This window comes from Colletotrichum phormii (genome assembly GCF_030913505.1).
Source record: "Colletotrichum phormii strain CBS 102054 chromosome Unknown BDP81scaffold_1, whole genome shotgun sequence".
Lineage (NCBI taxonomy): Eukaryota > Fungi > Ascomycota > Sordariomycetes > Glomerellales > Glomerellaceae > Colletotrichum > Colletotrichum phormii.
The window spans coordinates 756,232-776,087 of NW_026851443.1; the positions used below are offsets into that span (position 1 = coordinate 756,232).

The 19,856-nt window shown below is 51.7% G+C and overlaps 7 protein-coding genes across 7 annotated transcripts; 4 read left to right on the forward strand and 3 right to left on the reverse strand.

Annotated features, from left to right (window-relative positions):
- Positions 1-78: 78 nt before the first annotated feature.
- BDP81DRAFT_466967 (vacuolar protein sorting-associated protein 1) lies at positions 79-2,775 on the reverse strand (the record flags this gene model as incomplete). Its single annotated transcript, XM_060594447.1, has 5 exons — positions 2,365-2,775; positions 2,161-2,295; positions 439-2,078; positions 302-386; positions 79-253 (listed from the first exon to the last, which is right to left on the reverse strand). Exons 1-5 carry the CDS (start codon positions 2,418-2,420, stop codon positions 79-81), a joined length of 2,091 nt encoding a protein of 696 aa, XP_060451412.1. The 5' UTR covers positions 2,421-2,775.
- Positions 2,776-6,824: 4,049 nt separating this feature from the next.
- BDP81DRAFT_3127 (WD domain-containing protein) lies at positions 6,825-9,402 on the forward strand. Its single transcript, XM_060583832.1, has 5 exons — positions 6,825-7,727; positions 7,780-8,183; positions 8,236-8,716; positions 8,771-8,915; positions 8,964-9,402. Exons 1-5 carry the CDS (start codon positions 7,061-7,063, stop codon positions 9,061-9,063), a joined length of 1,797 nt encoding a protein of 598 aa, XP_060451413.1. The 5' UTR covers positions 6,825-7,060; the 3' UTR covers positions 9,064-9,402.
- Positions 9,403-9,777: 375 nt separating this feature from the next.
- BDP81DRAFT_444123 (uncharacterized protein) lies at positions 9,778-11,206 on the forward strand (the record flags this gene model as incomplete). Its single annotated transcript, XM_060591789.1, has 2 exons — positions 9,778-10,078; positions 10,128-11,206. 2 exons carry the CDS (start codon positions 9,778-9,780, stop codon positions 11,204-11,206), a joined length of 1,380 nt encoding a protein of 459 aa, XP_060451414.1.
- Positions 11,207-11,402: 196 nt separating this feature from the next.
- BDP81DRAFT_3146 (uncharacterized protein) lies at positions 11,403-12,805 on the reverse strand. Its single transcript, XM_060584011.1, has one exon. It carries the CDS (start codon positions 12,444-12,446, stop codon positions 11,598-11,600), a length of 849 nt encoding a protein of 282 aa, XP_060451415.1. The 5' UTR covers positions 12,447-12,805; the 3' UTR covers positions 11,403-11,597.
- Positions 12,806-14,264: 1,459 nt separating this feature from the next.
- On the forward strand, positions 14,265-15,290 carry BDP81DRAFT_3154 (uncharacterized protein). The gene is made up of 2 exons (XM_060584088.1): positions 14,265-14,744; positions 14,833-15,290. The coding sequence occupies exons 1-2, from the start codon at positions 14,403-14,405 to the stop codon at positions 15,232-15,234; spliced, it is 744 nt and encodes a 247-aa protein (XP_060451416.1). The 5' UTR covers positions 14,265-14,402; the 3' UTR covers positions 15,235-15,290.
- A 1,725-nt stretch (positions 15,291-17,015) lies between these two features.
- Positions 17,016-17,436, forward strand: BDP81DRAFT_388308 (uncharacterized protein; the record flags this gene model as incomplete). The annotated part of the gene is made up of 2 exons (XM_060587091.1): positions 17,016-17,262; positions 17,336-17,436. 2 exons carry the CDS (start codon positions 17,016-17,018, stop codon positions 17,434-17,436), a joined length of 348 nt encoding a protein of 115 aa, XP_060451417.1.
- BDP81DRAFT_3172 (LCCL domain-containing protein) lies at positions 17,304-19,844 on the reverse strand. Its single transcript, XM_060584235.1, has 2 exons — positions 19,833-19,844; positions 17,304-19,769 (listed from the first exon to the last, which is right to left on the reverse strand). Exon 2 carries the CDS (start codon positions 19,643-19,645, stop codon positions 17,663-17,665), a length of 1,983 nt encoding a protein of 660 aa, XP_060451418.1. The 5' UTR covers positions 19,646-19,769; positions 19,833-19,844; the 3' UTR covers positions 17,304-17,662.
- Positions 19,845-19,856: the final 12 nt, after the last annotated feature.

Sequence of the window (19,856 nt, forward strand, 5' to 3'; positions counted from 1 at the left end):
GCATGGGGCGGCCAGCATCTCAGCAGGCAAAAGTTTGAGTGCTTCTCAGAAGCCGTTGTGCATGTCGTTTGACGTCTTTTACTGGACCTGGCTGACAATCTCGCTGGCCTTGCCAAGGGACTCCACCATTTGCTGGCACTCCTTTCTTCTGCGAATGGTGAAATCGCTCTCCTTGAGCAGGTCGTCCAGAGTGTCAGTGCGATACATGTTCTCCAAGAGCTCCTTCTGCATCTCATCCTTGGTGAATCTGCCACTGTTAGCTGACAAGGTGCCACAAACAAACTCCAGTGTTTTTACTTACTGAACAAGGGTAAGCATGATGGCCTTGGGAACCATGTCGATCATGGTTCGCCTCACAATGTTGTAGTAGGAAGAGATAAGCAACTCTGTGTATCGTGGTTAGCGTTTCTCGAGTAAAGTGGGACACTGGAGACATACTGATGACTTCCACCTCAATGTTCTCGCGCTCTGACAGCGTTCCAGAAGCCTTGAGTGTCGGCGGGGGGGCCTCCATGGCCGCCGCCTTCTTCTTGTTCTTCGCGGCGAAGAAACTGCCAAAGAAGCCTCCATTCGCATCTTCGGGCACAGCTGGGCTAGACGCTCGAGGGGTACCTCCCGGAAGAGGCTTGCCGGTCTTAGGATCAACCTGAGTGGGCTTGGAAGGGTTGTAGCGCTCATTCACCATAGCCATAGCCCTGTGACCGTTCAAGAAGTCAGGGTGGCCAGTGTTGATGTAGCATGCCTCCATAGCCACGAGATCCTTGACCAGCTTGTTGGTAGGCTCCATGGCCTTCTTGAAGAAGTTGATAACCACTGTATGAACCTTCTCCTTGAGTGAAGGGTATCTGCGGTAGAGCGACTTGCCCAAAAGCTGGGACAGGATGCGCACCAGCTCGTCGTAGACGAGGGACACACACTTCAGACTCGGGTCTTCCAAGCGCTTGATCTGCTGCTTCACAATCAACTCGAAGGCAGTGGTGCCGACGAAAAGAGCCGGAGAGGAACCGGACGAGTTGTACAGGATTGTACGAATATCAACATCCTTGACCACGTCGAAGGGGTCAACAGCCTTGACACCATTGGAGTATAGCTCGTGAAACACGAAGCTAATTCTCGCACCACCCGACAATTCCGTGCTGGAAAGCTCTGTATTGTTGCCGTCCAAGACCGTCCGCCACTCGTTTGTGAACTCGGTGATGATGTTGAGAACAATGTTGGCGCTGTTGCCCAGCATGCTAGGTCCCAAGCTGTCCAGCTCGGTAGCATACTTTTGCAGTGAGCTCGAGATGCGAGCCTTGATGTCGGGCAGCGTCTGCTTGATGTGCATCATCAGAATAAGGTTAAGCTTCCTAGCCAAGTAGGGAGTTCCGCAGTAGGAGCTCTTGTTCCTGTAAGCCTTGTGATTATCGAAGAAGTTCTTCTCATTCTCCAGGGCTGCCATAATCGGCTTCTTGTTATCGATGTCTCGCTGGCCACGGTTGACCACAGGAACGTATCCCAACCGCAAAGGAATGATGCGTCCAGCCAGAATATCAACAACATCGGTACCCTCGTCCATAAGATCCACCTTGGTGAGAACACCAATCGTTCGCTGACCCTCGGGGTCGACCTCGCGGGCAAGCTTGAGACCGTCGGAGTTGGCAAGATCGATATTGGCAGCTGTGACAGCAAGAATGATGGCGTTAGACTTGGAGATGTACTTGAGAATCATATCGCGAATCTGGCGCTCGATATCGCGGGGCTGGTCTCCGACTGGCACTCTGGTCAGACCGGGCAAATCGACCAGGGTCAAAGTGAGAACGTTCGGGGAGTAGACTCTCAAGTTGATGGGAGCGGGCGAAATGCCTGCATTGCGGCCGACCTTGGCCTCCGTTTCTCTGCTAATCTCATCGCGAATCTTGTTGAAGTCGTAGAACTTTTGGCCGGGGATATGGAGGAACTCGCCCCATTCGTCGGCGTTGGCTGCCTTGTCGGTGCTGTTTTCCACCTCCTCGATGCCGTTCTGTGAAGTCGCGGGACGGTTGATGAGCTGTAGGACGAGGGGTCGACGGGTGCAAATTCCAGAACCTCGGGGCAAGCTGCACGGGTTAAAGTTGTTAGATGCCTCAAGGGCTGGAAGACATGTGATGGCGGGGCCAGGTGTTGGTTGTCAAAACTCACAAGTCTCTTCCTACGATATTCTCCAAGACGGAACTCTTACCGCTAGACTGACTACCAACGACGACGATTTGAGGGAGATCGATAGGGTTGGTGACGCCAACCGTTGTGAAGACATCCTGGAGCTTGTTCACGAGGCTGAGGGGCAGCGCATAGTTAGCTTCCAAAGTGCGTCGAGGGGTCGAGGGGTTGTTGGGTATCACCTACGTGATCAAGGCGGGATCCGAGATACCACCTTGGCTGGAAGCGGGGGGCGCGCTCATTGTTGCGATGCGGCCTGGGAGTTTTGGGAGATGTAGTGGTCGTGGGTTTGGGCAGAGGAGAGGGTTGAGTCGAGGACAGACTTCTTTGTCGAGAGTAGTGTCGCAGATGGCTCCTGAATCGCAATACGTGGAAGCTCCCGGAAAGGGGGGTTGGGGTTCGAGACAGAGGCGAGGAAGATGGCCGGAGCGCAGATCGAATCGAGGGCAGTTGTAGCACTCCCTTTGTGTCGGCGTCGACGGGTATGTATATCAGCAAAGGTGTGAGGTATCGTGCAAGTTGCAAGTTTGCAGGTGTTTTTGGTTGAGGGATGGTGGGAGAGGACGTCGCAAGCACCGAGCCCAGATCACAGATGTCAAGAGCCTACCCGTACTTGGTACACACGTTGCTGCTGCCCTCCGAGACTGAGTGTGCCTGGGATCCCTGACGCACCAGCCACATGCCCCCGGTCCCCACCGGTGTCGTAGCCCCCTGTCACTCTGCCGACAACAACAGCAGCAGCAGCAGCAGCGAGACAGCATTTGGCGGGGCGTTGGGCTGGCAGGCGACCTCCCACTTCTCCCACTTGGGCACAGGTGTTACACGTGACGAGTTCGCCTACACCGGGCACAGCTCCTAGCACACCTTGATTGTGTAGGCAGCACACCGATGGTACACCGCACACCGTCCTTCTCACACCTTTAGACATTTTGGAACAAGAAATCGGTGCCTAAGCGTACGTCACTTGTGCCGCGCAAGTGCCATACGAGTAGCATTTGAAATAGTATTGACGCTGACGAGTAGTATGGATCGCAATACGCAAAGTTCAGAGCTGCTCGGAGTTTAGTCACTTTCAGCTTTCATTGTCATCGTCTTCTTTCTCTGGTTATTCCTTCCTACCGACCTCAGCTATATTAGGAAGTTTCCTTAGCCAACTCACCAAACAGTATATGCACCTCAGCTTAAGTTTGCCACGAGCGAAAGTCGATGTGTTCTTCCACAGTTTAGTCTAATCAACAAAACGACGACTATCTACCAGGTCTTCCTCAAGAGTTTTGATGAATTGCCTGGCAACTGGGTAAGTAGGTTCGAATCAACCCTCCCTCAGTCTTCTGCAGCTACGGACAGACGCAAGATACTGCAGCAAGTTGCATACCATCTGGACAAGAGTTCGTTGCTCCAACGCCCGGACCGAAAGGACGAATGGCGATAAGGAAGCGGTACAGAGCTAGACCACTCTAATAAGGCGTCCATGCGTTTGAGCCTTTCTGGCAGCTGCGTTTTAGTGGCCGGCAGTGCGACATGCAACCTCGATCAAGACGGCAGACCGCAGACTGCATGTTCATCCACACTTTCGATATGGGTAATACATTGTACCGATACACTTTGAAAGATGAACACTTCGTCATGTCGACGACAGCAACTACTGCCATCTTGGAAAGTCTCGAAAGTGTACTGCTGTCATGTTACTCAGGTGCCACTAACAGGTAACCCAACCTCAGCTCTCTCAGAGATACCCACCGAGCCGACTAATAAGCTTCCCGTCCTCAAAGCTCTGACAGTAGGGTATTCTCCCAGCCATATGTACCGAGAAGACGTTATAGATCATCTCTTGTAAACCGCCCTTCAAGCCTACTGATTCATGAGAGAGACACTAGCTGAGCATGTGACCCTCTTCCCTCTCTTGTGTTCATACTCGGTAAGATCATTCAAGGTAAGGTACCTTAGGGGGGTCCTAGCGCTCCTATACGGCTTAGTAAGTACTAGAAGGGCCGCTAAGACTTAGAAGGGGCACTATATTAGTAATCTTTACTAGATTAATAAAACCTATAATCTTAAAATTCTTATTATATAAATTTATATAAGGAGTAACGTGGTTCACCAATCAGCCACGCATTTTCTTATTGTATACTAAATCGCCTACATTATATAATTAATATCTTTTTTATTGTTGATTATATAATGTTCAAATTACTTAATTAGTCTTTGATAAGAATTACTAAACTGAATATAAAGTTTTAAAATTTAATTCTCTGGCACGATAGCTTTAAGAGGTAAGTGATAAGACTCTTATACAAGAGTATTAAATTGTGAATATTCATATAGAAGCAAGAATATATGAATATAGGGGTAGTTAAGCGTATATAAAAGAGGTTGATAACTGTAAAGAGAACTAAGAGGTTAGAGGTAGGCAAAAAGGGAAAATGTAAATAAGTTGAAATACTAGTTAGGATAATCAGAGAATCAATTGTATTGATGATTATTCTATGATATGATGGGAAAGTGTAGTCTATATATAATATAAATATCACATGTAATTATATGTAATCACATGTAATCACATGTGATGCTTAAGTCCGAGCATTTATTATTAAGTTTATACGGGCATATGTGCTTGTCGGCGCTTTAACATGTATATGTAAAGCGTATTTACGTTCGGGCTGTACGTGGGTACAAAGCGTTGTATCTGAGTAGATACGTACTTCGGTTGAGTGTTACGAGCAGATCAAGGCAACCAACTGTGGCACAAAGCAAAAGCTTCGATAATGATGACTCCGTATCATTTTCCCTTGTTCTGCGTTATGTGGCTACGCGCTCACAGTGACAAGTTGCGGCGGGCGTAACATTGAGCCTCTTACTACCATGTAACTTCTTAAGTACGTAGCTCTTATAGTACTAATCAAGTATAAGTTTTAGAATTTTCAGTAAATATTCTAAGTAGTACTATAAGAGTTACGTGCTCAAGAAGTTACATGGTAATAAGAGGCTCAACTGAAGTACGTATCTACTCAGATACAACGCTTTGTACCCACGTACAGCCCGAACGTAAATACGCTTTACATATACATGTTAAAGCGCCGACAAGCACATATGCCCGTATAAACTTAATAATAAATGCTCGGACTTAAGCATCACATGTGATTACATGTGATTACATATAATTACATGTAATATTTATATTATATATAGACTACACTTTCCCATCATATCATAGAATAATCATCAATACAATTGATTCTCTGATTATCCCAACTCGTATTTCAACTTATTTACCTTTTCCCTTTTTGCCTACCTCTAACCTCTTAGTGTATTAATTAAACAAATTAATTAACTAGTTATATATCGTATTTAAATTTTAAGTAGTTAGCTTTAATATTAGATAGCCTAATTAAATATCTAAATAATTAGTTAAATAAATAAAAGTTAAATATAGTTAATTTTAAAATTCAAATATAAAGTATAATAAGGATCTTATTAAGGATTTTAATTGCAATTTTAGTATAAATTTTAGTATTTATTAGAATTTTACTTTTTATAATGTAATATATTTTTAGACTATTATCTATAAGGCTTATTTAGGTAGTAAAAGTTCTTACTATTAGATAAGGCGTAGTTATTCTAATTTCATGTTTATTAAACGGAGCGGGGCTTTTACTACTACTTAAGGCTCGCGGACCTACTATAGCCCCCACTAAGGTAAGGTAGATTGGGATCCTTCTTGTGTTCTTGTGTGGTCTAGAGTGGTGTGTTAGTGAACTTCACTGTCCTAGATTGCGTTTAGTGAGTCGGTCCTCCAACCACCCCAGCAAGCAGGTCATCCGTCTCCACCTTTATGCGCTGAGAAATTGCCGGGTGTCCAATCAAGCGGCATCTCGTCATCTGCTTGCCCGCTTGTCCCAGTGTTTGCCCAGTCAGGGTGCTGCAGCAGTGCGCCGCAGCCGGCCACGGGTCTCTTCTGGGGAGGCTACCCTAGGTAACGACCTTCCCCGGCAAGTGAACGCTGCGTCTGCAGAGGTACTGTGCTACCGAACGAACACATGCGCCTACCTTACGGATACCTACCTTACAGAGTACAGTACAACCCATCACCGGGACTGAGGTAATGGATCCTGGAAGGCAAGGAGACGTCTACCTCCATATGACCTCTGCCATCTAGCAACCCCGAAACCTGCACCCATGAACTCCAAACTTCAAAGCTTCACCTGCCATCTTACACTACCTTACGTCCCACGGCCCACGTTTCTCTCTCCCTCTCCCTCTTTCCCTCCTCACGCACCTCCCCTCAGCTCCCAGACCTCGTCCTCCCATCTCACGCACCTTATCTGCTTCGCCCTACCGCACCGTACGCCCACAAGTCCGTCCGTCCGCATCCGCGTCCGCACCACGACCCTCTCTCGAGCTATTCTCTAATTAAACGCCTAGCGACAAAGCACTCGCCACAACATTCCTATCATAACCTAGGCGTCGCCGTCCCTTCCAAGATATCGACCGACGAGAGCAACCGCGGGGCCTTCCCGCGGTAACATAGGCCGACCTGGACCCCAACTACAATCCGGATTCCAATTCCCATCTTATTCCAGCCAACCAACAAGTGCCCACCCCGCCGGACCAGACATCTTCAACCGCAGTTCTAACCCAAGCCCCCGCGGCTTCCCGCCCCTCCTCTTCTGACGATTCTACAACTTCGATCCCCTTCCAACCGAGCGCCGTCCAACTTCCCTCGACTGTCCCCGAAGCGATAGCATCTCCCTCGGCGCCCCGTCAGGTCTTGGGCCGTAGACGAAGAGCTTCCGACGCGGACCGGGGAGACTCTCCTACGACGTCCGCGGCCGTCAGTCGACCCGGCTCACATCGCTCAAAACGCAGAAGAGGAGACTCCAACATGATCTCAGACGGCGATGGAGTTGCCTCAAATGGAACGTCGAGGACGTACTCCAACGGTGCGAGGACGGAAGCGCCGCTGACGGCTTCCGCGACAAACGGTGCTCGTAAAGCCGCTGCCTTGAACGGGTCATCCCGTTCCGACAAGGAAGCTCAGACACCCGTTCCCTCGACCTACTATGGACATGATCGCGAGGAGGTCACCCGCATACTCATACAGGCTCTGTCCGACATGGGATATCAGGGCGCTGCCGAGAGTGTGAGCAAAGATAGCGGCTACGAGCTGGAGAGCCCGACGGTCGCCGCCTTTCGGAGTGCAGTCGTGAGCGGCGATTGGGGCGAGGCCGAAGAACTGCTCTTCGGAGCAGTCATGTCTGAGGACCGAAGCCAACCCGGGAACGGTCTCGTCTTGGCCCCTGGCTCTGACCGAAACGTCATGCGATTTTGGCTGCGGCAACAAAAGTTTCTCGAGTTGTTGGAGCAGCGAGATACCCCACGGGCTCTGATGGTGCTGCGGACCGAGCTGACGCCGCTATACCAAGATACTCAGAAACTTCATTTCCTCTCTAGTCTTCTCATGTGCCAGTCTACAGAAGACTTGAAGGCTAAAGCCGAGTGGGATGGTGCGCACGGCCAGTCGAGAAAGGTTCTGCTGTCGGAACTGTCCAGTGAGTATTTCCAGTGCCTCTAGTGACATACAGAGTACTTATACATGGCTAGAATGCATTTCGCCCTCGGTCATGCTGCCGGAGAATCGCCTTGCAGTCCTTCTACAGCAGGTGAAGCAAAGTCAAATAGACAGCTGCCTCTGGCACACAACCGCATCATCTCCTTCATTATACTCGGATCACTATTGTGAACGGAGTCACTTCCCTACTGACGTCGCGTTAGAGCTCACAGACTTGACTGGCGAAGTCTGGCAAGTCCTGTTCTCTCACGACGGCCAGCGACTGGCTGCCTGCGGAAGTGGCGAAGCTGTTGTCATCTGGGACTTGCCTTCTTTCTCGGTCTCTCAAATCTTGCGACCGCATGCTCAGGGTGTCGGCGGTCTATCGTGGAGCCCCGACGACTCCATGATCGTTACATGCTCACAGGACAAGTATGCTAGACTGTGGGATACCGCGGTGCGTAATTCCAGCAGTGTCTCCCTCGGTCCTAGTGCTAATATCTTCTTAGACCGGAGAGTTGGTTTTGAAGCTGGATCGATTTGAGGAGCCTGCAAGTGGCTGCGTATGGGCAGCAGACAGCAAGACCTTTGTCACCGGATCTCTAGACAAGCAACACGGGTTGCGTACGTGGAGTATCTCTGGCGAGATGATGTGCGAATGGGGCAAGAAGCATAGAGTTCAGGACATCTGTGGTTCTCCGGATGGCCACTGGCTCGTGGCTGTCGACGATGAACAGAAGATTCATGTCTACAATGCCTTCACACGCGAGCTGGAGTACGAAATGGAGGTCAAGTCTCGGCCAACGTGCGTGAGTATCAGCGAAGACTCACGTCATTTGCTACTTAACAAAAAGGATGGCGAGTTGCAACTGATAGATCTGGTTGATCGGACATCAGTTCAGAAGTTCCTGGGTCACACTGGAGGCGACTTCATAATTCGGAGTGCCTTTGGCGGCGCAAACGAGAGCTTCGTTGTGAGCGGCAGTGAGGGTACGTGATGAGCGATTGATTTGATGCTGGCAAACACTGACGAACTACATTCAGATGGAAACATCCTCATCTGGCACAAGAATAGCGGTGCTGCAGTGGAGAGGCTTGAAGGGCATCAGCCTCGGACCAACGCCGTTACCTGGAATCCGGCAGACCCTTGCATGTTGGCTTCATGTGGCGACGACGGCAAGGTCAAGATGTGAGTCTGCAATAGCATTCTGGTCTACTATCCGCTAACCTCGCGTAGATGGTCGAACAAGACTCGGAGCACAGCTCTCAGATCATTACATAACGGCGCTTCCCGAAGTTCGAATGGCTGGAGGGATGAGGAGCGTGCCGAGGAATAGGAAACCGCGGTTCGACTCAAGGCGGCGTAGATCAGGCTTGGAATCGGAACGGAAATAAACCCTCTGCATCAACATACTATAGTGACATGGCGCATTCTGGGTTGTGGTATAAGAGTGAGGCGACAGGAGCCGTCCGTGGATACCACCACGTTTGGGTTGGCTCACTGCAATTAGAACGATCAATGTTGTACTACCATCCCCGATATCGAGGTTGTCATCGTAGCGGTGCTGGTTTACTGGTTTGCACAATCCATTGATGTGAGAATTGTTTACTGTCATGAGAAGGCATGCATTTGAAGCGCGCACGGTCAGGCTTGCTTGCAATCTTGCTGCTTCATTCCACCACGAACGAGCTGTATCAGTGACGGAAAGCAACCCCTCGTGTGCATGCCACGCCTGGTCTGGTTCAAGAGCTCACCTCTTGCATACTTCTGGCAAGAGACCGCGGCAGCGACGTCAACCCGGGAAGGGACAACCTTCAGCATTATGCCAGTGCTCCCTGCCTGCTTGGGACTCGGCCAGAAAGCACTTGTCCTTTTCCTCTCAGAGTCCCCCCCATACCACAGACTGACATCATTCGTTAACTTCCATCATCCATCTAACCTTCTAGAAACCAGCCATCGTCTACCACCTTGGCTACTCAGGTCTACCGTTGGACGTCATTCATATCATCGACTATCCTCGTCAGATTGCATTATTCACCTTCAGACCAACATGGATCGACCCAAGAACACGCGAGCATCCGGCAGCGCAGGGCAACGGAGGCGCGAGAACAACTCAACGGAGACAGTTCATCGGCAGCAGTCAGACAAGAAGCCCATCATGGGACAGGTCCGATCGCACAATTGGCTGGCAAAGCAACGAGAGGCCACTACAGAAGCGGTGCTATGCCCATGCGTGGTGTATGCTCGTACCGCCGAGAGACTCGAGCGAGCTGCCTACGGCGAGGACCCCTTGACTCCACCTTCAGGTGGCTGCAGCAGTCCATGTTGGTCGTGTTTCCTGAGCTCTATGAGTAAGGAAAATATCTTGAATAACTGATGGGCATTTTCTGACTGCTGTAGTGTGCAACTGGAGGAGGCCACTCAGCAACCAACGTGGTGACATTCGGAATCGATATGCCATCACGGGGAGCACCGAGGACGACGAGCTTCACGCCTGTGCTCACCCATTCTGGACTCTCATGGGGAATCATAACGAAGTCCTGATACGGGAGAAAATATGTAAAAAGTACAATACCTACCCTTTTTCGCCAGGACCTCCACCAGTTGAGATTCGTCGCTTCAAGTCTCAGCCCAACCACCCGTATAAGTCGCCCGCGCAAATGCAGATGAAGGAAAAGAGCCTACCAAGAATCGTCGAGTTGCCAGAATCCGGCAGTTCAAAGGAGAGAGCAAAGCCACAAAGCCCGCCGGCAAAGGCTACCCCGGAGGCCAGCTCCCAGCAACTGCCTCCTCCTACCAGCAACAAACACACTCCTGCGAGAACTCCGGACACCCAGCAAAGTCAGAGTCCGATTCTGAGTTCTCAAGATCCCCGCGTCACGGTGGCTGACTTCGCTGAGCCCCATCGGCTCAGTCAAGACCAAAAGAGGCCAGTTGGAAACAGACAATTCCCGCATACCGTTCACAATGATCCTCTTTTTGGAATTGCTGAGGAGGTCCATCCGCATACTGTCCACGAGGACCCCATGGTTCAAGTTGCTCGACGGCTCTCCCCTCATCAGATCAATATAGATCCCAAGACAGCAGCACCGACTGCCAGTCTCCCTCACAGTGTTCACCAGGATCCCACCGTCAATGTAGCTGAAGAGCCAACGGAGCACACGGTACACAATGACTTGACTACCAAGACGGCCGCTCCTGTACACGATCATAGGCTCAGCCAGGATATCATGGCGCCAGTCAGTACACAAGCAGTACCCCACAGTGTCCACGACGACCATACGGTTGGTATGCAGGGCCAGCCAGCTCCGCACGCTCTCAGCGGAGATCCCACGGTGAAAGTTGACGAAGGCGAACCAAAGCAACACGCAATACAATCAAGCGCAGCACCCGAGAACCAGAAGCCGAACCCCCACCAATTAGGAGACATTGGCCGTGCTTCGACAGCACCGGCTCCGTTGCAATCAACGCGCAATTGATGACGTTAATTCGACTACATCTCTGGCGGTGAACAGGAGGTGATTGAGAAAAGGAATCAAACCATTGAATAGCCTTATGATTATAGTCCGTAGCCACGATCCTCAGAGGCGTTTTTCAACAGTCAATAGCTAGTATCCCGTATGCTCATTACCACTTTGAAGCTTACGCGATTTCATGAAGAGTGACATGTGTCCAAGTTTCCATATGTTCAGGAACGAAGACTAACCTTGCGTCACCGCTCTGTGTGCCAGCCACCCAAGCTCATCTCTCAGCTGGTAAGCTAGATTTAGGCCTGCCATCATCCATCGGTGCGGTCGACGCTGAGGAATCGTTGGTTGGTCAAGTCTGAGTGTATGTAATTGATTGTACCGCATCGAACTCGAGACCGCCTCACCAACCGCTCTTGAGGCATTCCGCAAGGAACTTCATGAGGGGGAACATCTCCTCCCGATCACGAGGCATAGCCACGTCTTTCCTCTTCCACTTGACGAGCCTGACGTCGAGGAACTCTTCCTTTACGGCATCAAAGACGTCGTCGTCAAGTTGAACGAGACACGCTTTCGTCTTGCACTTGCCCCGCGCGCTGACTGTGGGAACCATGGAGGGCGGTAGAGGGCCTCCGATGGAGAGGACGCCTTTGAGCGTGTTTTCGTCAAAGTGGCTGTCGTTCCTCTTTGGTTTCGATGCAGAAGCGGTAGGAGCAGTGGTGGAGGAACTAGAGGAGAGATTCGTCACGTCTACGACTTTTGGGCCGAGACGGAGCTGCGATGCGATGCCCAAGGCCAGGGACCCGCCTTGGCCGAAGCCGAAGAGGATGATGTCGCTGAGCTCCCAGCCGCAGCGGGTGATGAGGGTGTCGCGGATGAGGTGGTCCACGACGAGGGTGGAGGATTTGGAGAAGCCTGGGTCTGTGGCGAGGGCGTCTGTGGAGGGGTCGAAGGTGATGTCGTCGCCCCAGTGGAAGTGGCCCGGTGCGCCGGCGGCGGAGTTTACGGAGCCATCATTGTCGGGCAGCATGGATGGGGGTAGCGGGGAGGGACCGCGAAGGGAGATGGAGAGGACGCCCGGGAGGGACATTGCGCGGGCGAAGGAGGCGAAGGGGGCCTCGGAGTCGCCTAGACCGTGGAAGAGGAGGAGGATTGCGGTTGTAGATTCTGGGGGGTTTGGGAAGGCTAGGGTTAGGGGGAGGAGTTTTTGGACTTGAGTGAAGTCTTCTGGGGTTGGGATCCGGGGAGGCATGATTGGGGGATTTTTGTTTTTTGTCTAGGTTGTGGATGTGAGTCTGGAGGTGTTTCTTGGCGTTTAGGTTGAGTGTGAGTGGAAAGTCTGCGGTTCTCGGGGAACGGGTTGCGTTGAGTAATCAGGCGAGGAAGAGAGAGAGAGAGAGAGAGTACACCCTGGTGTTCTGGACTTTTCTTTCGGCCGGGATTTGATAAAGGGCGATGAGAGGGAATAAAGTCCGAGAAGCCGCGTATGTGTGGTGTTTACAAGCTGGGTTGGCTTGGTGAGGTGTTGACCGTGTGAGGTGGACAGGAATAGGTGTATGGATGGGTTAGGCGGGCAGTCAGTCAGAGTAGGTGAGGTTATCTCCAAGTGGGGCGGGACTTTCGGCTCCTCACACTGGGAGTTTGAACTCTGAACTCTCAGTGACACGAGCTTTTCTTGCTCACGTAGTGACGAGTGAGAGTGTTGTGTGAGTGGAGGAGAGGAATGCGGAAATTCATAGGCAGAAAATAACCAATATTCTCCACTTTTCTCCGACGGAATTCAAGCTTCAAACGCCATGTGTGATAGATTAACAATCTTCAGCCTCTCAATGCTGACAATCACCGCAGGGCTGATTCCGATTCCATTCATTTCCCTTCCCGTCTCCCCAATTTTTCTATTTTATTTTATTTTTTAGCTTACCGTATGTTTCCCGTGAGCATGTAATATGGGGAGGCCAATAACCTTACAATCTATCCATAATTACTTCCTTCAAGGACATGCAGAACGTGGAATATGGGGAGAGATCTAGACAATGATCCTTCTGGTGGATTTGAAGAGACCTAGAGGCTGTCTCCGATTCCCCCTTCTTCCGACTACGTCTTGACCTTCGAACGCTCAAGCTGCCCATCACACAGACACCAATCTCGTCTCTTCTTCAAGGTTCAGGTTGTCAAAAACATCAGTAAAACTCGTCTCAAGATTGACTTTTTTCTTTCCTCTCTCAGGTGCGGGAGCCGCACTTCAGCACTGCCGTCAGGCGCACAATCTCCCTCAGAGCACTCCGTGCTGACTGTCCTGCAATCTTCCCGCACAGTTCAGGCGGCGGCAGGTTGCCCTTGACCGAGTGGTTGCGTGTTCGTCGCAGCAAAGCACGTTGGTTGACTCGAGGCCCATTTACTGCCCTCCTCATGTTATCCTTCCTCTCACACTCTCTCAACTTCTGTACCTTACTCGTCGTCATCACATCATGAGACGACACCCAAGACGACTCGACGTGGAGGGGATGGCATTAAGGCTCAGCCTCCGTTCTGGGCAGGGAAGGCCCCGGCACCGGCGTCTTTAGACATCCAGAGGGACGGCCCACGAGTGTGGTTACGGCTTGTCAGGTTTCCAGGCCCTTTGTAGATTCTCTTCCTCCCCCAGTCTCCCACTCTTTCGATGAGTGTTCTGCGCTACAAAGCAATAGAAGACCCGTTCTATGTTTGTACAAGATGATTATCCGTAGACCCCAGTACGGAATGATCTCACCCTGAAACGTCCTCCGCGCCCGCCGCCAGCCCTGCTTCTTCGCTGTTCTCTTTGCCTCTCTTCGAATAAAAGGAGGAGGGGCGGGAATCGTTACACGCTGACGAGAGTTGGACACTTCCGACGGCGCCGCCGAACGTTCGTTCTATAGCATCAATGCTCTTCCATGGATGGAGAGACAACATTGAGATGGCTTGTCGGGTTGTAGGTAAGGCAGTGATAGAAGAAAGGCCTCCACTGCAACAATAAGATCGTCAGACATCCCGCCGCTTCGGCTATTCGGATACCCAGCTCTCTCATCAACTCAATCTCTATTGCCTCAGTTTCGATACCTTCACTTTTCTTTTCTCCACAGCTGTGCTGTCGTTTCCAACAAACCCGTCTTTCGCTCAAGAAACATTCTAATCTATTATTTCCCTCTTTTCTTATAAACTATTCCAAACCCCTAAACACCGAGACAAAATGAAGTTCTCCGCCGTTTTCACCACTCTCGTCGCCGTTGCCTCGGCCGCCCCCTCCCGGGACATCTCCTCCTCGTCCAACAGCAAGGTTCAGAAGCGTGCCGCCGTGTTCGCGACGGCCAAGACCTTTGATGATCTGTCCATCAGTGGCAAGAACGCCGGCACCGCAAAGAAGGACGCCCTCCAGAAGCTGAGCGGTCTGCCGACGGACCTGTCCACCGTCAACAAGGCGGATCTGGCCTTCCTCAACAACGTCAACAAGATTGCCAACCAAGCCGAACGCGGCGCGTACAATGTGGAAATCGCAAAGACGGCACCCGGCGAGGATGCTCTGGCTCTTCAGGTAAGATATCAAGATCCCCTTCTGCCCCCATTCACTTACTTGACTACCATTTGATCAAATTACTAACACACATCTCCCCACACTACAGCGCGCAAAGATCCAGAACAAGGTCCTCAAGCTCACGGCCACCGTCATGGGCCTACAAGCCCAGCAGGCGCAGGGCAAGAACGTGACGGCCAAGCTGGACGAGGAGACCAAGAAGCTCAACAAGAACATTGCCGACGACGTCGCCAACACCGGCAAGCCCGCGACCGCCCTCAAGTTCAACGCCTCCACCGACAACCCGGCCGCCACCGAGGTGCCCAAGGATGATGCCCTTGGCACAAAGGCCGATGATGTGGTTGACCAGTCCATCAAGGCCGCCGGAGGAAACGCTGGCGCCGCTGGGGCGAAGGGCACAGGTAAGAAGGGAACCAAGACGGCGAGCAAGGCTGTTGAGGTTGCCGAGGTTGCTGATGAGGTTGCCGCTGGCGAGGAGGATGAGGAGTGAAGCAATTCACTTATCTTACAGAGAGAGGAGGTCGGGGTTAATGGAGCCGGCTAGGCGGGTGGGGTTGGTGTAGTACTCGCTTTGGGCTCTGGTGACTCGCGAGGAAATTTCTCAATAAATGTTTAAACAACTTTTAACCAATCTTCCTGCAATGCCCGAGCTTGTATCGGAGAGTGACAGTGCTTCTATCGTGTAGTTGCGCCCGTCGAGACTTTCACTGCACACCCGCTCATTAGTCGCGACTCCAAAGATTGACAATTCGTTGGTTGATTCTGTCTCAAGGCCACACAACTGGATCAGTCACGGATATCTTGTCGTTGGATGTGAAAAGTCGAGCCACGAAATCTGTTTTCTTCCGAATACCTCCTCGAAGCACTCTTGAGATGTCAGAACCTTGTTCCCAAGTTAGATCTTGGAACAGGCGGTTTAAGACTCATGAAAATGAGTACATCCCCACAACTCCCAGGCCATTGAAGTCCGAAGACGATCTGCAAGCTATCTGCGATCAGACGGTATTCAGCGGGCATGTGTATTGTTTGGTGGATCAAATGGATGTCACTGGAACAATACCCCGCGATGCGTGAGAGACTCGGCAGATCCTTCCGATCACCAACATGTTCTAGACCACGTTTCCTCAAAACTCTGCTTGTTCAGTCTCATGTTGTACACTCACGGTACTTCGTAACAATTCTCCAACCTAGTCACTCGTCGTAGTAATCAACAAAGATTTCAGAATGCGTATTCCTGTACTCTCATCTCAACGCCCCTAGTTAGCCCACTTACAGGAGCTGACTCCCAAAGTCTATTCTCTCCTCCTCCATCGCAGGAAAACCCAACTCTCAAATCGGTTTGTTGCGCCTCCCCCAAAATTTCGGCTTCTTCTACCGACGACGAGCCGCTGAGAGGCAGGGGGAAGGAAAGCCCACGATGCCCCCCCACCCCCTGGCTCTTACACGTTTCATCAACTCTCCAGACGAAAAAGTCCCCACTATCTTACACAGCAAAACCCCCAAACCGTCACATCGTCGCCGCATCTCCCGAACACACCCCTTAGACTAACCCATATTCGGACTGTACATTGTACTTTGTGACGAGAGGCTGCCAAAATGAGCCTCCCTCCCCCCCCCTGTTCGTCTCATCCGTACTTGAGCTTCTTTTGGCTTCGATCCCTTTGGGGATGTTGCATGAGACGACAGGCTCCCTCGTCCTCTTCCTCATTCCCATCCCTTCTTGAGGCTCAAGACTTATGCTTCGGGGTACGGCTCAGACGCAAGCGAGGGGGGGACTGCCCTTCTATTTGCTTGCGGCTGGCTCAGCCGAGAACGGGCAGAGAGTTACCAGGCCCCCATTCCTTGTCAGGATGCTGCATAGATCTCTCTTCATCCCGTCGGCAAATCCTGGGAACCAAAATCCGAATAGTTCGGTCTCCTCGCGTCAAGTTGCTCGCTTGTTTGAGAGTGGCCGGCTGAACTCAGGAGGTGTTCGTTTTGACACATCGTGGGCCACCTTTTTGGATTATAGACTTGACAGTTAAGAGGGGGAAGCTTAATCGGGCCTCATGCTCCAGCTCTAAGCAAATATATATAACAGCCACACTCGCTCGTCCAATATTTCCTATACTGTCTCCGATTCCATCACCACAATTCAGTCTCTTCTGCTTCTCTCCCGCCGGCCGGACATTCTTTTCACATTTTCATTGTAACATAACTTTATACCACACAGTCCCTCACTTCATCAGTTCGCTAGATACCCCAAATCCAATACCAGAAATCCAAAACACCATGAAGTTCACACTCCAAACCGCCCTCCTCGCCCTCACCATGGCCATCAGCGCCAGCGCCGCCGCCGTAGAAGACCCCACCTCGGCCGCAGCCCGCCGCGACGTCCTCCTGATGGAACGCCAGGGCGCAAACGCCAATCGTCCCGTCCCCAACGGCGCCTGCTGCGTTGCCAACACGAGCTTGAAGCAGGACGTGTGCAACGTCAACGGCCAGACTGGCCGCTGCGTCCCCGATAGCATCAACAACTGTAAGTTGTCTCTCTCCTTGTGGGGTATCTTTCATTAGAATCCCGGTTTGCTAATGACTGGTGACGTGGGTAGGCGGCTCGAGTTTGACTTGTATCGAGGACAATAGGTTGGATTGCGACCCGAACACGCTTGAGCGTGGTCGTCCCCTGTGCCGCCGCAGACAGGGAGCGTAAAGGGTTGATGGTGTTGCTGAAGGAGTAATCTGAGCGGCCTTTGGGATTTTCTCTTCGGGTAGCGTGTTATCGTTAACATTGAGATACCATTGCAATCGAGAGAGTCAAACTTTTGCTCAAATCCATGTGCTCAGAATAAAAAGTCGCGATAGTGAATGACTCTGGTATTCAATGTTCATACGCTAATCTAGATATCTAAAGCAAGCAAGATCATCACGCATCAAATTCACCGCAGCACGCTCTCGTCATCGTCTACCAGTGACCGACCCCTGATCATCGAGGGGCCCGGCTGCATGTCTATCCATTTACCTTCCGCGTTCCAAATGCCAGCTTTAGTAAAGTCGTAGCTCTCGCTGCCTTCCATGAATCCAAAACGGAAGTATTCGTTCATGCCGAGATCACTCTGGCGGCTCCAGAGGAAACTCGTTGGAGGGACGGGCCCGTCATCAAAGTAGGTACGAAAACGCTCCACATCATTGACCAGAACGCTGATGCCGTCGTATCGCGCTCCATCGGGAGGAATAGCCCAAGTGAAGTTGATGCTCCACATAGCTTGACCCAGGTCGATGACGGGTGGGAGGATGCTGGGCAAGACCGACCCGTGCTGGGCGTCGCCTTGGAGGGCGGCAGGTGTTTGGAGAAGAGCGTCGAAGCCCCAGCGGGCGATGCCGTTGATGAAGAGGCCGACTAAAATGCCCTGATAGAGCAGTGAAGGTCTGGTCTGCATACTAGTGCCCGGGAGCAAGAGCAAGGCCAGGATGTAGTGGTGGATGCGTAGACTCAGGTCTGGGAGGACAAGGCATACAATGATGCCCCCCACAAAAAGGAGGTACAGCTTGAGGTATTTCAGGAGACGACCTTCATGTCTGAAATACCAGATTTGCTTGGCGGTGATCACCACCAAGACGATGATGATGATGGCCAATGCCGCTTTTGCTCCCGGCTGCTGGTTCAGATCATGCGCATTCAGACGCTGAATCGGAATGAAGTTGAAGGTGTAGTTGGTCAGGGCCCCAACCCAGCAACCGCCAAGCCACAAGACCGTCTTTTCCACCTGGGCAGTGAGCCCGTTGAGCGTTCGTCGAATTCCCATCTTGTCAAACATGACCCACGCGCAGAACATGGCAGGGAGGTATTTGCCAATGATGTTCGATACAAGGTCGGCGACCGAGTAGTGATTCGGGGGGTCCGAGGCGAGTCCGACATGCCAAAATATGCCAGTGAAGATTGAGAAGAAGAAAAGGGCTGGTGACGATGCGAACACAGAGAGGACCGTGGTGAAAACGACAGATACCGCCAACAAGTTCCACCTCAGATCCTTAGCGCGGCATTGAATGCCAGGCTCGAATGTGAATGAGAGTGGGAAGTAGGAGTCGAAGCTGATGCTATCAATTCCATTCTTCTCCGAGCTCAGATAGTCCTCGTTTCGGCCGACGAGGCGGACGACACCACAACCTCCATTGTCATTAGATATCACACCTGCATGGATCGCAGCGGCGCAGATGAATGAATCACCTCGGTAAACTGGCGAGCTTGAGTTGTCGGTTTGTCCGCCGATAACAAGCGACTGGTAGACAATCTCCTGGTCTCCGACCGCCCTTGGATTCAGAACCATGTAGCCGGCGCAGTTGGCTGAGCACCGGAAGGCAAAGCCGCTGCCATTGAACGGGCGGCAGTCCGCACCATTGAGGCCGCAATTATTTCCCCTCGTCCAGTATGCTGCACCACAACCAATCTGTGACGGTGCTCCCCATCCTTCAACCTCCGTAGCAAATGTCTCGCTCCTCTTGACCAAAGCAAATGTGATGATCCAAATGGCGAAGTAGAGGAAAACGATGCCGACCCGGTGCTTAAATTTTCGGAGGTATCGATCAACCAACACAAGAGGGAACTCTTGAACTTGGGAGAAGATGGGCTTGATCTTGTAATCGTGTGGGTTTGGCGGGCCTTTGAACCATTTCGCGGCGGCCTTTACGATGCGGCGCACCGGGAATGGCACCCATCTCCAGCGCTTCCAGTGTCCTTCGTCCTGCATGAACCGGGGTGTCGATGGACCGGAGTCGTCATCGACTTCGAGTTCGCGGCGAGGACTGCCCTCAAGCGGCGCATCGGGATGTTCTGTGGCATTTGGCCGGTTCGTAGGCTCGTCAGCCTGTTGTCGCTCCATGATGCTCAAGAGCGGTTCCTGCTCATGTCTTCGGTCATCCATAGTGGAGGAATGAACGTGGGGGCTAGGCAAGATATGTAAGGTGAGTCGTCGACGATTCGGCGGATCAGACAGGGGCGAGACCTAAGGACCTAAGTGGTTAGGAAACCGAGGGCGGCACGGCGAGCTACGCCATGACGATCAGTCAGCAAGAGAAGGCTCGGCATTGGGGTCGGGCGAGAGGTCATACCAGAAAGGCAGTGAACAGTGGTAT

Bases quoted from the DNA above. Each gene is read 5' to 3' on its own strand.
- BDP81DRAFT_3127 (XM_060583832.1), top strand. From the start codon at position 7,061: ATGATCTCAGACGGCGATGGAGTTGCCTCAAATGGAACGTCGAGGACG. The intron at 8,184-8,235 runs GTGCGTAATTCC...ATATCTTCTTAG, and splicing joins CTAGACTGTGGGATACCGCG to ACCGGAGAGTTGGTTTTGAA. The intron at 8,717-8,770 runs GTACGTGATGAG...AACTACATTCAG, and splicing joins CGTTGTGAGCGGCAGTGAGG to ATGGAAACATCCTCATCTGG.
- BDP81DRAFT_3146 (XM_060584011.1), bottom strand. From the start codon at position 12,446: ATGCCTCCCCGGATCCCAACCCCAGAAGACTTCACTCAAGTCCAAAAA.
- BDP81DRAFT_3154 (XM_060584088.1), top strand. From the start codon at position 14,403: ATGAAGTTCTCCGCCGTTTTCACCACTCTCGTCGCCGTTGCCTCGGCC. The intron at 14,745-14,832 runs GTAAGATATCAA...CCCACACTACAG, and splicing joins AGGATGCTCTGGCTCTTCAG to CGCGCAAAGATCCAGAACAA.
- BDP81DRAFT_3172 (XM_060584235.1), bottom strand. From the start codon at position 19,645: ATGGATGACCGAAGACATGAGCAGGAACCGCTCTTGAGCATCATGGAG.